General features: G+C 34.0%; 1 protein-coding gene across 8 annotated transcripts in view; it reads right to left on the reverse strand.

Moving 5' to 3' along the window:
• Positions 1–16,746, reverse strand: part of LOC135219418 (cGMP-dependent 3',5'-cyclic phosphodiesterase-like) — a 690,625-nt gene that overhangs the window by 315,937 nt on the left and 357,942 nt on the right. For all 8 annotated transcript variants that reach the window (XM_064256178.1, XM_064256181.1, XM_064256182.1 and 5 more), the window contains one exon: positions 1,452–1,747. In XM_064256178.1, the coding sequence (XP_064112248.1) occupies positions 1,452–1,747 (296 nt within the window). The remainder of the gene's footprint in view (positions 1–1,451; positions 1,748–16,746) is intronic.

A 16,746-nucleotide genomic window follows, 5' to 3' on the forward strand; every position in this document is an offset into this window, starting at 1 on the left:
CTCTCTCTCTCTCTCTCTCCTCTCTCTCTCTCATCTTTTCGATAAGTCATGTCTCTCAGCAGAGTACAATAAGGGAATTGGCATCAAATGAGAAAATTGATTGTGTAATACAGTTCCATGGCGCCATTAACGTTTCCTTTAACTTGAAATATGCGCCTAGCCTTACACTCTCTCTGTGAAAACCCTCGTTATCCAAGAATTTCAAGGATACGTAAAGTATCATTCAGATACCCACGAGTAGGTGCCATAATTTCCCAAGGCCACCAATTACTCTCCACGGTCATCGTCTGTTGCTTCAAATTGTATTATCTTTGTTACCTACTGCAAAAACACGCAACACGAAAACAGACTTTCAGCCACGATGACAATTTGCTCTCGCCCTAGGTAAAGCAGCAGTCACGTGTAACCTGACTTTGACCTATGAATGATCGACTGCCCTCGCCCTGTTGTCGACGGTGCTTACTATTATGCAAAGTTTCCAGATAAGTCAAGCCAAAATATTTAAACGATCATATTTTCATTTCAATATGATTGTATTTCACCAATTCCAAAGGGTTTGTATAACTAGTAGTGAAAGAGATAATGGAAATTGCGTTATAATTCCTATTTTCAATGTAAAATTGTACAATGAAAATAGAAGTGCCATTTGTATATTTACCAAATTACTTTTCTATAATATTGTCATGTGTATAGTATAGACCAAAGTGTTATTAATTACCCGTGGTAACACCAATGGAATCCGTAATATTATTGTCATTCTCAACAGTGTTGCGCCTAGCCTTTCCTATACTACTGGAATTTGATAGGTTTCTGATTTATCAATAATCTTGGAGCTAAAACAGTTACTGATCTCAATTATAATGACACTTTCTATAGCAAGCAGATTTTTTTAAAACTAAAATTTGTGTTCTTATCTCTGGTTTCAACTGCTATATTCGCCTATTTAGGTGACGAGCACTAAGAGGCAAAGTAACAGTAGTTTCAACTCGGTTAAGTTTAGAGAAAATCTCTAACAATTTCTTTATTTATTCACTTTGACTGTACAGATAAAAATGTTTAGATTATCACCCACTTATAGCATATCATCTTACAATGTCGATAATTACTGCATATCCTACTCAAGGTGTTGCCTACTGTATGAAGAGGGTCAAATGTGTTTCTACGTATTATCATATACAGGGAACCCTGCTATTACGTCTAATGTCATAGTTTACGTCACAACTAGCCTCTCTCGGACTGCTTACTAAATTTAGCTAAGTTTCCCCATAAATTTCTTTGATTTACTGATAAGTGCCTTAATTATTCACATTAGATATCATTGTATATTGCTTCAAACATCTATTTCCAAAATACGTTCCATATCCGATGCTGTGGTAAAATTTTACTGACGAAAATCACTTCCTGACACACCCAGCAATCTAGCTAAGGAAAACAGACGGCCTTGTACTTACATACTGATTGAGCCTGATCTGGATCCCCATTGCGTTTTGATCGGTGATGGAGGAGCAGAGTTCCAGGATATTGGCCGGATCGCGGCCTCCTCCCGTGGCGCCCTTGCCGTCATCGGAGCACCTCACGCTACCCTTGCCTCCTCCTTCCCTGCCCCTCTTTCCTCCTCCTCCTCCTCCTCCTCCTTCTTTGCTTGTAGCGGCATCGGCAGGATCATCTTCCGCTCTGGCAGTTTCACCGCCGCCGCTAACGACCATAACGGTGTCGCAGGGGCTGCTGTCGTCGCTTCCACCGCCACCTGCCGGGAGGAAAATAAACCAAATGCCAGGGGATCACGACTGAAGAGAAAAAACATTCAACACAAAATATCCCTTTACCAATTACGGCGGAAAAAAAAAATTAATTGCCAAAGGTTAAAAGAGAGAAAAAAAAACCTTCGTTGAAAATTGTTATTGATGTAATTGCAATGGTTATTAATACTCTATCGGAAGCGAGAAGCAACTCAAATAGGATATTTTAAAGAATGCAAAAAACATTCTAACAAAATTGCAGTGGTTGAATATTTATGCTCCACCGGAACAGGAAAATATGGAGTGGTTATCTAAAATCTCGCACAATGAAAAATAAAAGACTTAAATGCCAAAAGGAAAAAAGGAGGAAATGCGGATAACGGGGAGGTGGGGGATGGGTGGAAAAAAAAATAACTGAAAATATTCTAACGCAATTTGCTGATTCTATTTACGTTTTGTCTGGCCGAAGGAAAAACAAATGTCAGAGGTTAACAGGAGGCGAAAATGTTAGAAAATATTCGACACAAAATCCTAAAATACCTCGGTAGATAAATGTTGTGGAATAAATATAAGACAAAATTCCACTACATTTCCAGGCAAATTATAAACGAAAAAATATATTAAGTCATCTGAAGCGGTCTTTTATGTCATAAGTAGTCAGTGACATGAAACAAAAGGGTACAATAAAATCGAAGTAATATAACATAATTGCAGTGGTTATATGTACTCAATAAGCAGAGACAAATAATTCCTTAAGGCTGATAAGAAGAAACCCCCAATCGTCACAGAACATTCTTTAAGCAACGGAAGAGTTTTTTAACCACCAAAAAGGGGAAAAACACGATACATTTAGATTTAATTGCAGCGGTTAATTATTTTCTACGGAAGAAAATTTTACGAAGAAGATCATATGAAAACATTTAAATGCTATTTGCCACAAATAACTATACTGGCTGTGTTACGCAGAAAACACACCAAGAAATGTAACCATCAACGTATATGGAAATATACTTTCTCCCGTGGAATCTGGTGATTTTTCAGAAGTGGCGAAAATCCCCTTGACAGTGACGATATATGGAGTGAATTCCACATAATATACGACGACTTCATTTGAAAGAATTTCGACGATTCTTTTCTGACGATTTGATATTCAACGTAGCATCGTTTACAACACGAATGCGTTCAATCCATTCGCAACCACACACACACCTCACAGAGAGAGAGAGAAGACTTGGAAACGTCTACCATCAAGCGTACAATTTCTGAGCGACTGAGTCAGTTACAGAACGATCCCATCTCTACCCGATACCGGAATTCAGAGGAAATTGTTTAATGGAATTTGAGAAGCAATTTAACAGCATAGTATACATCCACGAAGTAATTTAATTCTTTAGTTCATGGCAATCACGACAAACAAGAATGTTTGAGAAACTAATTGCATTGAAGCATTAACACAACTAAATATTTTCTTGAAGACATTCGTAGAGATTCTCTACTCTAAGTCACATCTTTGCCATTTATCAGTGGTTATGTGAGAATGAAATATGAATTTATATTGTGATGCTGAAGAGCTATTCTGCTGTCTATGTAAAGATAACAATGGCAATTGGGGTGTTGCTTATACCAAGGGAGAATACGTAACAATAGAATCTGATCAATGTAAATTCACATAAATGCTGCGGTCAAATTTAATACTGGATTGAAAACTGGCTCTTCTAGACGTGTTGATATCGGTACAACAACTTGTTCTCAAAGGTACTTAGATATACCGAATTTCTGATGTACAATGCGACCACCGAGATGGCGTTTCAAATGTGAAAGCATATTTTGAAGCTTCTGTCTGTGTGTGATGCGCCGTTGAATCCTAACAAGGAAATTTCATTAAAACGTGAAGGGTATCTTTGCTACATATTAGAAAATGTCCTCGGGATATAGGAAAATCCTGAATATCCGCAATTTTTATTTGGGTCATATTCACCCGATAAACCTTAAATAGACGTAAAGATCCAAATTATAAAACTAAATTGGTCTGGTAACATACGAAAAAATATTTATTTGTTTAAACAATGATATTGTTCATACTCTGCCCACTGGCTGCAAGTGTTGTGGAGGCAGCTAACATTTAATACTGTCATTTGCAACAGCTTGATATCCCAACCCTACAAAACCTTGAACTGAACAAATTACTTCGGACAGCAACATTTAGACTTACATAACAATGATTACGAACACGTCAAATTACATGTTTGCGATGCTAGGAGACTGATACAAGACCGTCACTTGAAAGGAAAACGTGCCATCATTGTATACCAATCCGTGATTTCATCCTACCATAAATTAATCTTTTTACAAGACTTCAGATGAACAGCAACGGTTAATATTTGAAAACCATACTAAAACTAAGTATAAAGGATCAGGCTTACAGAGAGAGAGAGAGAGAGAGAGAGAGAGAGAGAGAGAGAGAGAGAGAGAGAGAGAGATTTATAAATTATAATAAATACAGAATTAAGCAAATCAAAGTCTCAAAAACTTGTTTACGAAAATTAGCTTTTTTATCTCATTTATTTATTTATTTATTTATCATGTGTAAATGACTAAATAAATTTAATCTTGCCACCTACATGACATAAATTTCTCTCTCTCTCTCTCTCTCTCTCTCTCTCTCTCTCTCTCTCTCTCTCTCTCTCTCCACCGTATTCGGAATCCTTTACAAAACTGTGAACTTAAAAAGTCAACATATTAATTTTCCTTTGAGATCCCCGCCATATTTCTTTCTGGCTCTCTTTCAGTAATCATGGCACCCTTCTCTTTCCACTGAATGACACTAGTGCCATCATCTGTATCCCTTCATCTTCAAGCTAACCTTATGATCCTCTGACTTCCCTCCCTCCCTCCCCAGCCCTTTCATTCAAATTCCCCACCTACAGTCGATTCACCGGGAGGCGTCAACTGCCGTTGAAATGGGAATGATCATATATATATATATATATATATATTTATATATAATATATATATATAATATATATATATATATATAGAGAGAGAGACGAGAGAGGGGAAGGAAGAAGGAGAGAGAGAGAGAGAGAGGAAGAGAGAGAGGAGAGAGAGAGAGAGAGAGAGAGAATCTTTTCAATGGGTTATTCTGGCATGATAAAGATTACCTTGTCGAATAAAGATGTTATTCTAGATATCTTGACGGAATACTCATCTCTCTCTCTCTCTCTCTCTCTCTCTCTCTCTCTCTCTCTCTCTCTCTCTCTCATAAAATGAAATATAATTGTATAAAAGCTGATCAAACAGCCAGTAAAGCGTTGAAGCATTTTCCATATGAATTATTCACTTTTCAGCAACCGCATACTCTGGAATTTTAGATATGAATGATACGATAGAAAAGGTCTGTGTATGAACTTGACTATTCACACATTGTTTTTTTTTTCATTACAAGCCTTTGAGGCGAGACACCCATGTAAGAGAAATAGTTGGAAGGCGCCCAGGATCGAAGCCTTTGGAGACATGCAGTCAGAGAAGGATATGGCGTTGCAGTTGGTAATGTGAGGTGGAAAAGGGCGAGAAGTTGTAATGCAGATGGTGTTAGTTGTGCGCACGCCATGGACAGTAACGCTTTAGAGCCTTGCAAGTCTTACTGCTCTAGTGCAGAAATACCCTCACTTCTAAATGATCAAATGGTGATATAAATAAAATTTCATATAATCTATAGGAGCGCCTGCTGTTTAAGGGGCCTATCCTACCTTCGACCGCTTTTCTAGTCAAAACCCACCGATAGATGGCGGTGAGCTCCGACTAGAAAGCGGAAGAATACAAGCAAGATGGCGGCTAGGCGAAACCAAAAAACTGTTTTCTCGGCCTTATTTTGGAAATTCATGAATTAATTTCTGCGTGGTGGGACGACGCTGCGCGCCTTATCCATATGTTTAATGATTCTTGGGAAGCTCGTTTGTTCTGGCAAGAAAAAATGGCATCGACGAGTCGTGCAGGGTCGAGGTCGAACTACTTACCTGTGCAGAGCGATCACGTTTTGTTTTGGTTGTTACTCGGCCGGGCCCCTGAAAGTGCTAACTACCCAAGCCATATAAATACAGAATTTTGCTGGGAGAGAGATTTCAGTCTGAGATTATTACATATGCAATTAAACTGGATCCTGCCCGACTCATCTTGCAAGAATCATAACATCTACGCAATGGTTGTGTTTTGTTAATGTTGTTATAGCATTACTACATATATTACGTACTGCTGAGAAAGAATCATAAAAATATATGATAATAGAAAACTTGAAGTTAAGGAAATTATGTGGCTGGCCATGGTACTTAAAAATGTTATTCCTAATATAATTATTATTTTTAGCGAATTTTCAGATGTCTAATACTTTTGCTACTTGATAAATGTCATCCTGACAGCATTATGTAATATTGGTAAACAAATTATCATCTGAAAAAACTACAATAAAGTTTGAATTGTTCATTTAACGAATTTTCGAGTCCCCTGAAATTCGCATATTCAGTGCCAGTGCAGGTGAGCTTTTTTCCCTCCTTTTTATGTTCAACTCTTTCAATAGCGAATCAAAACAAAAACTAAAGAAATCTAACTGAAAGTGCGATGAACACAGGGTTTAAAACGGTTAAATTATCTACAAAAACTATTCCTAGGTAATAAGAATAAATTTGTTTAATGACGTCAGTCTCCAAGTAGATGTTTATCTTTCATTAATGCTTGGGGCAAATGCGAAATCACTTGAATGTCAGTAAATACACATAAACATTAATTATCTGCGTAGAAAGGGCCATCTAAATATACAAGAGCATCGTATATCGACAAACATTAACAAGGTGTGCAACATATCCAGCACTTAATAATAGAAATAATAATGGGTATAAAATACATGGACACACAAACAAATATGTATAGATATGTATATGTGTATGTATGTAAAAACACATACCTCAAGTATAAAAGGCCCATTAAAACACTGGTTTACAGCTAGGGATTATATTTCGGTGGACTAACTTCCACCCTTATCAAGTAGTGAATGACAGAAGTTGTACTGGCGAAATATATAGTAAGAGATATGCCCTTAAATGATGCCTGGGGTCACCGCTAAGCCGACGTTGGTTCTGTTAATGGTCCTGATCCGCTTCATCGTTGCCTTAAGGAAGATATTGTCTACATGGTCAGAGTCCCAGGCTTCATTGGAAAGGTTGATCCTATTATCTTGCTGTTTTATCAATGAAGATTCTACCTTCTGACACACAAATGCATATATGTGTGTGTGTGTATGTAAATATATGAAAAATATCCCTTTACATTAAACGGGATCAGAAAAAATTAAGACGATAGTCACTACCACAGTCATCCTTTAGCTGCTAAACCAGGTTTGATATCCAGGCGCATAATACATCCCCATTATAAGAAATTTTACCATATCTCCAGAACACTTTCATACCCCCTGAAGATATATATATGTATATATGTATCTAGATTATGATATATATATATATATATATATATATATATATATATATGTATGTATGTATGTATGTATGTATGTATATATGTGTGTGTGCGCATCAAAATGCTCTGCAAATGACAGATGAGCTTCCTTTCTTGATACAAATGACTATTACCCAATTCCACTCCTGCGGGGTGCCTGGAACGTTTTCAAATGGCCGAGGCCGTGGCATTTATATTGTACTGGTACCGCAGTACCTCTACAATACACCGACACACACACACTCACACACATACACATGCACACACCGAACGCATAAAGAACAAAGTTCTAAATCCTGAGGTTATGAATGTGAGTGGATGTGATGCAGAAGAAATAAGACACATGACAGTAGCTTTGTTGAAGGAGAAAATGCTGGATGGTTTAGCACTTAGTTAGACAATGGTAAAAAGCGTTATCAACTGGAATTAAAAGAACAAAGGTTGGCTGCGTCTGTGACACCTGGAAGGTGAAGAGAGAGCTTGGAAGTCTTTTGGGGTGGGTGGAAATTATGAATGAAAATGGAGTCTTTTTAAAATGTATTTGAATAGGATCCTTTTTGTTGGAAATATATGGTTTCTAAAGAATAATCATTAGAGTACTTGGGAAAGAGGAAATGGAGAAGAGTAAAATTTTTCTAAATCATTTGTTAGTAGAGAAAAGGGAAGAAGAAAATGATAAGTGGTAAAGGTGAGAAGAGGAGTAACTAGAGGGATATCGGATCTTCATTTGACTGAAGCAATTGATTCGTAGAGATAAAAGAATGTATATATAACAGATGATGGTGAGACGAGAACTGATTAGATCCATTGCATAGGAAGGTAATATTACATGTGGAAAAGACGTATATGTATGAGAAGTAAGAATGAAGAATCATTGAGCTAATTCTCCTTGATATAATGAAACATGGATAATCAAAGGGGTTGAAAGAAAAACGGTTGAAGCTGCCGAGTTGAAATGTTTGCATAAGACATGCGACATGAAAGAAGTGACAAAATTCAAAGTGTGGTGAAGTAAAGATGTGAGAGAAGTAGTTCCAGGGAAAAGCCTAAATATCCAGGGAACGCAAAAGTGCGTGCTCGATCAGATTAACTAGAATAGCACGTTTTTTCTCTGTAATTTGAAACCCTGCTGATGAGACATCAGTTTAGGCCTGTGAAGTTGGTACTGCTGTGGCAATTCTAACACGGTTAAATTCAACCACGATCCATTAATTAAAAGTAGGAATATGGCAGTAACCGTTGTGTTGCTTTTTTTCAGAGCCGCAACAGGGGAAATGGTTTTACATTATAATATATATATATATATATATATATATATATATATTATATATATATATATATATATATATATATATGTGTGTAATATATATATATATATATATATATATATATATATATATATATATATATATATATATATATATATATATATATATATATACACACGCACACATACACACAGAGAAAACCTCTGATAAAATATATTTGTTGATAAAGAGTTACAATAAAAGAAAAGACTTAGATGAACTTTTCCTGAGAAAACCGTTAATGAAAAAGAAAAGCTTTTTTTTTTTTGCCCTGAACAAAAACCAGTTCCGAGGATACTCGCTCCATTGAAAAAGAGGAACTAGAGCCCGGAAAAGAAAGAAAAGAAACAAATCCTTCTTTTGAGAGAGAGAGAGAGAGAGAGAGAGAGAGAGAGATCGAGAGAGAGAGAGAGAGAGAGAGAGAGAGATTATTCTGGAATAATATTGTTTATATGGAACAATTAATATTAGTATCGATAAAAAATATAATCTATTTAACCGCAGGCACGTTTTCAAAATATGTTTTATAGTATATTAACTTTTAGCTGTAAACCTGATCTGTGGACTTTTACAAGTTCTGATGTAACCCTGAATGACTGGAATGCACTTTTGGATAGTATGTGAATAAAAAAACAAAAAAAATTGTTTGTAAGCTGGGAATGACGAAGTTTATTCAAGTTATTATATTTTAATAATTTATATGTATGTAAATATATGTGTGTGATATATATGTATTTATCTCTCTCTCTCTCTCTCTCTCTCTCTCTCTCTATCTATATATATATATATATATATATATATATATATATATATATATATATATAATAATAATATATATATATAAAAATTTATATATATATAGTAAGAAGGGTGTTAAGCACCTCTTGTATGCTTTTCTTGTCTCGGACGATCGAAACGGTTGTTTCGGGTTGTTTCCCCGTGAGGGTCGTTTCACCTCTTGTTTATTAGTAGAAGAGGTGGAGGTAAGGTAACGTCCGACAGCCCGTGTCTGACTGCTTCAGTCAGTAAGATACAGAGACCTGAGAGGTAAGCAGCATGGGGGTTCCTTGCAGTCAAGGTTGGAGTCCATAATGGCTATTTGGTTACGACTCGGGACCTGCAGGGTTAAGGACGAGGCCATAAAAAGATGTTCGGCAGAGCCAGTTTTGTCTGGCCGGTTAGCAGCTTCGTCTGCGTCATGTTGAGGAGCACGGCTTCAGAGTTGCAGCTTAGTCTGTTCTCATGAAGGGCAGTTTCGTCTGCGTTGTGTGTACAGCTTCGTCTGTGTTCTCCTGAAGGGCAGCTTCGTCTGTGTTGTGTGTACAGCTTCGGCTGGGTGAATTTCTTCAGGAGGTATTCTTAGTGGGTCCTCGGGTGTTATCTCTGCAAGTTGCCACGGTTTCCTGGGTGTTGAGTGTCCTGTAGCATTTAATGCATAAGGCTTTAGTGCCTTCGGTTTTCCACGTGTTTTGATATTAATGCTTAAGGTAATTATGAAATTGAAACTGTGTATTTATGGCATAATTTGTTAACCCTGCTTTTGTTTTGATTTTTATGGTCCATTATTAATTTGTTTCTATAGTTGTAACCGTATGTTTTCTTGTTAACTATTTGCTAACTGCTCGTATTAAGGTTACTGTATTAATTGTGATTGCATTATACAGATCCTGTATGTAAAGTAATTATTTTTCCCCATACTTACATGGAACTTTTATTTTTGGTTATTTGATGTACTGACTCATTCATTTTGTTAATGATTGTTATACTGATTGTTCGATATTTGCCTTTTTGATATTTGCCTTTTCTGAATAATATTCAGATTAAATGTGGTTATTTTTTGCTTAAATGGTTTTTATGCTTTGCCACTGGTGCCTTTATAAAAATATTTAATTCAAACAATTGTACATTTTATATATAATAAATTAGTCTTAAGGTCTCTGTTTCGTATTACTTGTTTCGTCCTCCTTTGACTGTCTCAATTGCTGCCAGATTTTCAGTCCTGATAAATTTTTTTTCATTTATTTTTTCATTTTTTTTTTTTTAGAACCTGATTAACCCAACAGTGGTTCATAATATATATATATATATATATATATATATATATATATATATATATATATCTGCAGCTGTGTTTATTCCAATAGAACGCGTCTTTTCTATTGAAAACCCTTCAACAATATATAAAGCGTAAAACACACACACCACCACGCACACCACACACACACCACACACATGCACACATCATATATATATATATATATAATTAGATATTATATATATAATTATTTTATTTACAATAATATTTAATATATATATATATATATATAATTAATATGTAATTTATCATTAACTAAGTGTATGTATACGCGCACACAAATATACTTGAAACTATGCGTAGCCAAACTAATGATACCACAAACTGAAAACCCTCCTTGTCGCTTATTCTTCAGATTCATCTAAGAATATTCATAACATAGAAAAAATATAATTAAATCCGACATGGACGGAATATAACAACAAAATAAGTAACATAACGGACAAACGTGCGAGGAACAAAGGGAGGGGAAAGAGAAAGCAAAAATCACCAACGGACGTGGTTGGCTATACAAAGAGAGAGAGAGGAAAGGGGGGGGGGGGGGGGAGAGCAGAAAAGGGGGAGAAGGGATGCTCTTTCAACTCCTGACACTGAATGATAGATTTGATTACTCAGGAGACAGAGCTGGTGACATCACCGATGGGAAAAATATCTATGATGTACGAGAAATCATCACTGAGGATGATGGATTTCCATAAGATGAATATTTATGGTGGGCCTACCTTCCGGGACATGAGATGATCCGCAAACGAGACCGGTTTTTGGAAAGAAGACATTAGGGGAAATAACGTGAAAATGACGACCACACAAAAGATGTCTGAGAAAACGAGAATTAAAAAAAAATGTTACATTCTGTCTAAGAGGTGTCACTACATATTACTCATATTAATAAGACCACAAGCGAGTTCTCTTAGGCGAAGAGAAACTATAAAGAAGTTTGAAAAAGGAATTGTATTTTTTGTCAACATAGTCGTTAAATACCGATCAATCATAAAGCGACTAAAAACGACTTGTCTTGGGAAAGGGGAACTAGAAAGTGGATAAAAAAAAAAAATACAGCAAATATGAAACGAGTTACTCAATATTACTTATCATTTATGAAATAAGCATTTATTGAAATATACGAAAAACTGGCGCATTACCTTGAAAGGTTAAGACAAAAGTTTATGAATCAGTAGGCAAGACTTCCTTTACTACAGAGGCGTTATTGATTACCTGCATAATCGGATCTCTCTTGCCCAAGAGACTGTTATGTAGCGATTTTCTATAAGTAAAATTCATACTTTCGAAGCATTTTGCCCATAAATTTTGCTTCCATGTCAGTCTCTATTTTCCACTCTAACTACAGTGTGAATGGTATTCTGTCCGTTTCCTTGAAAATCGACTATGCTTCTGTCAACGTAAGCAGTGAACTGGGAATTTGGATCTTGCCCACACACACACACACACACACAAACACACATATATACATATATATATATATATATATATATATATATATATATATATATATATATATTTATATATAATATATATATATATATATATATATATATATATATATATATATATATATATATATATATATATATATATATATATATATATATATATATATATATGCTTAAAAAATCACAGTAGATGCACGTGACTTCATTAAATAAGCGAATACCAAGGGAAAATAATAGGCATAAAATCCAAGCACTTTCGTCTTTACTAAGACATTGTCAAGGAACGAATGAAATACAGTTGGAAAGAAAGTTATCTGGTAAACAAAAAGATCAAGAATACCAGATGGTTAATTGTCAAAATGGTAAAAATCAAGGATATAATCCAGGATTATCGAATATCACACGGTCACAAACCTAAACACAGATTTAACCCTAACAGAAACTACAACGTACCCCATATAGCCCAAAACATGTAATAACTGAATATATTAATTTTGTTGCTTATATTCATCTACAACTTTTTTCATTAGACGGCATCAAGTTTAAATAAACCAAGACTTAAATTTTGAACATTTCCATTGTTTGACTTGATGAAACAAGATTCAGTGATATTCCTTTTAACTGTGTCATTACATGGGATTAAGGCTCTTGCTTGACTCCAGTTAATAGGATGATCTAAATCTCTCATGTGTGCGAATAATGCATTCGATATTTGCCCAGTTCTCACAGAATATTGGTGCTGTTTGAGTCGTTGTGAAAGAGATTCACCGGTTTGTCCGTAATAAACTTTATCACATTTTTTGCAAAGAATTTCATATATGCAGCCGGGAAGATCTTTAGGAGAATTTGTTATTCCTAAACTCTTTATGATAAATAAATAAGTAAACAAACATATATATATATATTATATATATATAGATATATATATATATATATATATATATATATGTGTGTGTGTGTGTGTGTGTATATATATATGTATGTTTATTTATATAAAACAAAAATAAACATATACATGTATGTATATCTATATATATATATATATATGTATATATATATGGTATATGTATATATATAAGTAAATAGATAAGTAAATATATAAATACATGCTTTTATATCCAGATTTATATAATCATATATTAAATACTATAAATATATTAAATACTATAATATAATATATATATAGCATATTATATATATATATATATATATATATATATATATATATATTAAGTCATGAAAAAATAAAAAACGCGATGATTATACGAACAAAGTTATAGCCACGAAGGGAAATTCAAACACTGGAGATGCTAAGTACTAAAGATAAAGAGAAACAAGGGCCTATCTAAATGGTGGGTACAAGTCATAAGGGAATACAAAAGGTCGGGAGGTCACAGAACGGTCTACAGATTAAAATCGAAATCTACTTTTTGGTAATCCTCTTTATTCTATCCTTCAATTCCTTCTGGAACATACTTTTTATGACCGGGTCAAAAGATAAAAATTCTTGACTTACATGAACTTATTCACCCTGGTTAACTGAATCAAAACAGATTCTAACAAGTTCCTTGAAATAATTTCGTTACAACGTAACAATATTTGGTTTTGCATCCAGTGTATTCTGTGGGACTTTTCACTTAAATGTAAAAATAAAGTATCATTTGTCTGACCTTTTCTTACTGAGTATTTGTGATGTTTTAATCTGGTGATCAATTCTTTGCTGGTCTGAACTAAGTAAAATATATCATAATCCATACATGGAATTTTGTATACAATATTGTTATCTTTTCGGGGGCTATTTTTCATAAGCATGTTTTTTACGTCATTATATGTGAAAGATACATTTGTATCAAACAATGTTAAAAAAGCTTTTACACCGGATAAGTCCAACAATGTAGTTATTATGAATAAAGAATTGTATATATCAATAATGGAAGAACTGTTTAGTGACAATGATACTTACTTAAAACTAAACAAGAACCCTTTAAAGGAAGCAATAAAATCTTTCAATAGTAAATTAAAAAGTATCCTAAAAAACACAAATGTCTCAGAAATCAGTTTTTAACCAACTCACCTTCTTTGCCATATCTATAAGGGCTAGTAAAAACACAAAGAATATAACCCTTTGAGACGAAAAATTAGTTCTGTTGATTCCATAACTTATAAGCTTTCAAAATATCTAACAAAATTATTGTCACCATTGCTAGGAACTATTTCTGGTACCCATCTTATTAATTCTTTAGATTTGACTGACAATCAATCCAGATTCACGGTTAATAAGTTTTGATGTATTTTCCTTATTCACTTAAGTTCTCATTGACTACATTGGAATACCTTAAAGATGAATTGCATAAACCTGATTTGCCACAATTAACCAGGTCATAGAATTAATAAGATTATGCATCTGTGATTGTAAGTTTATTTTCAACGGGGAATACTTTAAGCAAACTTTTGGTATGGCAATGGGAAAACCACTTTCGACTGTTCTTTCAAATTTATAAGTGGAATGTATTTTAACGCCTGTACATCCCCAAGATTTTAAATTTTCCTGTGACATGGTACCGTCATGTTGAAGATATTTTAGCCAACATACCTAAAGATTTGGATGTAAATAATATATTCGCTCAACTAATTGATCAAGTCCCTTCTATTAAATTTACATGATTTAAATGATTGTTTACATTTTTTAACATTCTTATTAAAAGGGAACCTTTTAATTGTAAATTTATTATTTACATGATAAGGGAAAATAATTTGACACATGTACACTATTATTCAGGACATCATATGAATATAAAAATTTCAGTTTTTTCATCAATGTTTCTTCGAGCCTTGCGAATAATCAGTCCTCAGTTTTTAGATGAAGAATTCAAAAACATCAGAACAACAGGAACAGATTTCTGTTACCCATCCCATATCATGGATATTTGTTATAATAAAGCAATTAACACCTATGAAAACTCGGAAAGTAAAAAAAGAAGTGCACTCAAACACCCTTTCTTTGCCACATATTATTGGAATTGAGGTTGTAAAACCTTTTTTAAAATTGTTTAACAACAAATGTATCTTTAACATTTAATAACGAAAAAAACACGCTATACCAAAAAAAAAAACGAAAAGATAGCAATATTGTATAGAAAATTTCATGTATGGATTTTGATTTATTTTACTTAGTTCAGACCAGCAAAGAATTGAACACCGATTAAAACAACACAAATACTCAGTAAGAACAGGTCAGACAAATAACACTTTATTTTTACATTTAAGTGAAAAGTCCCACAGAATACACTGGACGCAAAGCCAAATATTGTAACGTTGTAACGAAACTACTTCAAGGAACTTGTTAGAATCTGTTTTGATTCAGTTAACCTGGGGGAATAATAATCTTAATGTAAGTCCAGGATTATTTTCTTTTGACCCGGTCATAAAACATGTTCCAGAAGGAACTGAAGGATAGAATAAAGAGGATTACCAATAAGTAGATTTCGATTTTAATATATATATTATACACACACACACACACACACATATATATATATATATATATGTGTGTGTGTGTGTGTGTGTGTGTGGATGCGTATGTATGTATGTTTAGTTACTGCAAGTCGCCAATGATTTTACCTTATATCCACCACACCAGCGATTCCCTCATAGGCGTCGTACTCTCAAATATACTGCGCAAGGATGCACGCGCAAGAATCAGCAGTTTCGCCATCCCCCTCCCACAACCCCCCCTGCCAAAGTCCCTCTCTTAACGTCGAAACTTTGTGGACAACCAACTTGTGTGTTCCAGAGACAGATGTGCGGTGCTCTTGCGTCACAGTAATTGGCCAGACAATGTATCAAAGGAAAACTCTCTGACAACTCTCTTTAGATTGTGAAACCGATTCGAAACGGTTGTATTTGATTGACCTCGCATTACTGGAATTGGGCCTAAATCGATCGATCGGGGGGAAAAATGACATACTTCAGTTAACCTAATTAATAAATTAGGTATCTGGTATTGCTAGTTGATTGTAGCTCATAACAGTCAAAGAGGAAAGGGGTGTGGGACTTACAATGTTATGCTAAATATAAATATATATATATATATATATATATATATATATATATATATATATATATATATATATATATATATATATATATATATATATATATATATATATATATATATATATATATATATATATATATATATATATATATTATATATATATATATATATATATATACATATATATATATATATATATATATATATATATATAATATATATATATATATATATATATCACGTAGCCTATATGCCTTGCCTTTATCTTAGGCCATTCAATGTTTTCTTTGTAAATAAATGTAACTTAGATTAACTTGCTGAGTTTTCTGGCGACCTTCCAAGTGTAAAACAATCCCATAAACTCAAGGTATGTCATAAGTGCTCCATTTTTTCCTCTTTCCCCTTACGTTTTTGACTGTTGGGTCTAAAACGTAATGATATATATACATACATATATATATATATATATATATATATATATATATATATATATATCTTAAGGCACTGGTTAGATGTGAAAATAGACATTTGATAACCTTAGCTCTTACCCGTCATAGACAGATGCAAAACAGTGAATTCCTCAAGGCCCTGA

Source organism: Macrobrachium nipponense, chromosome 1 (genome assembly GCF_015104395.2).
Source record: "Macrobrachium nipponense isolate FS-2020 chromosome 1, ASM1510439v2, whole genome shotgun sequence".
Lineage (NCBI taxonomy): Eukaryota > Metazoa > Arthropoda > Malacostraca > Decapoda > Palaemonidae > Macrobrachium > Macrobrachium nipponense.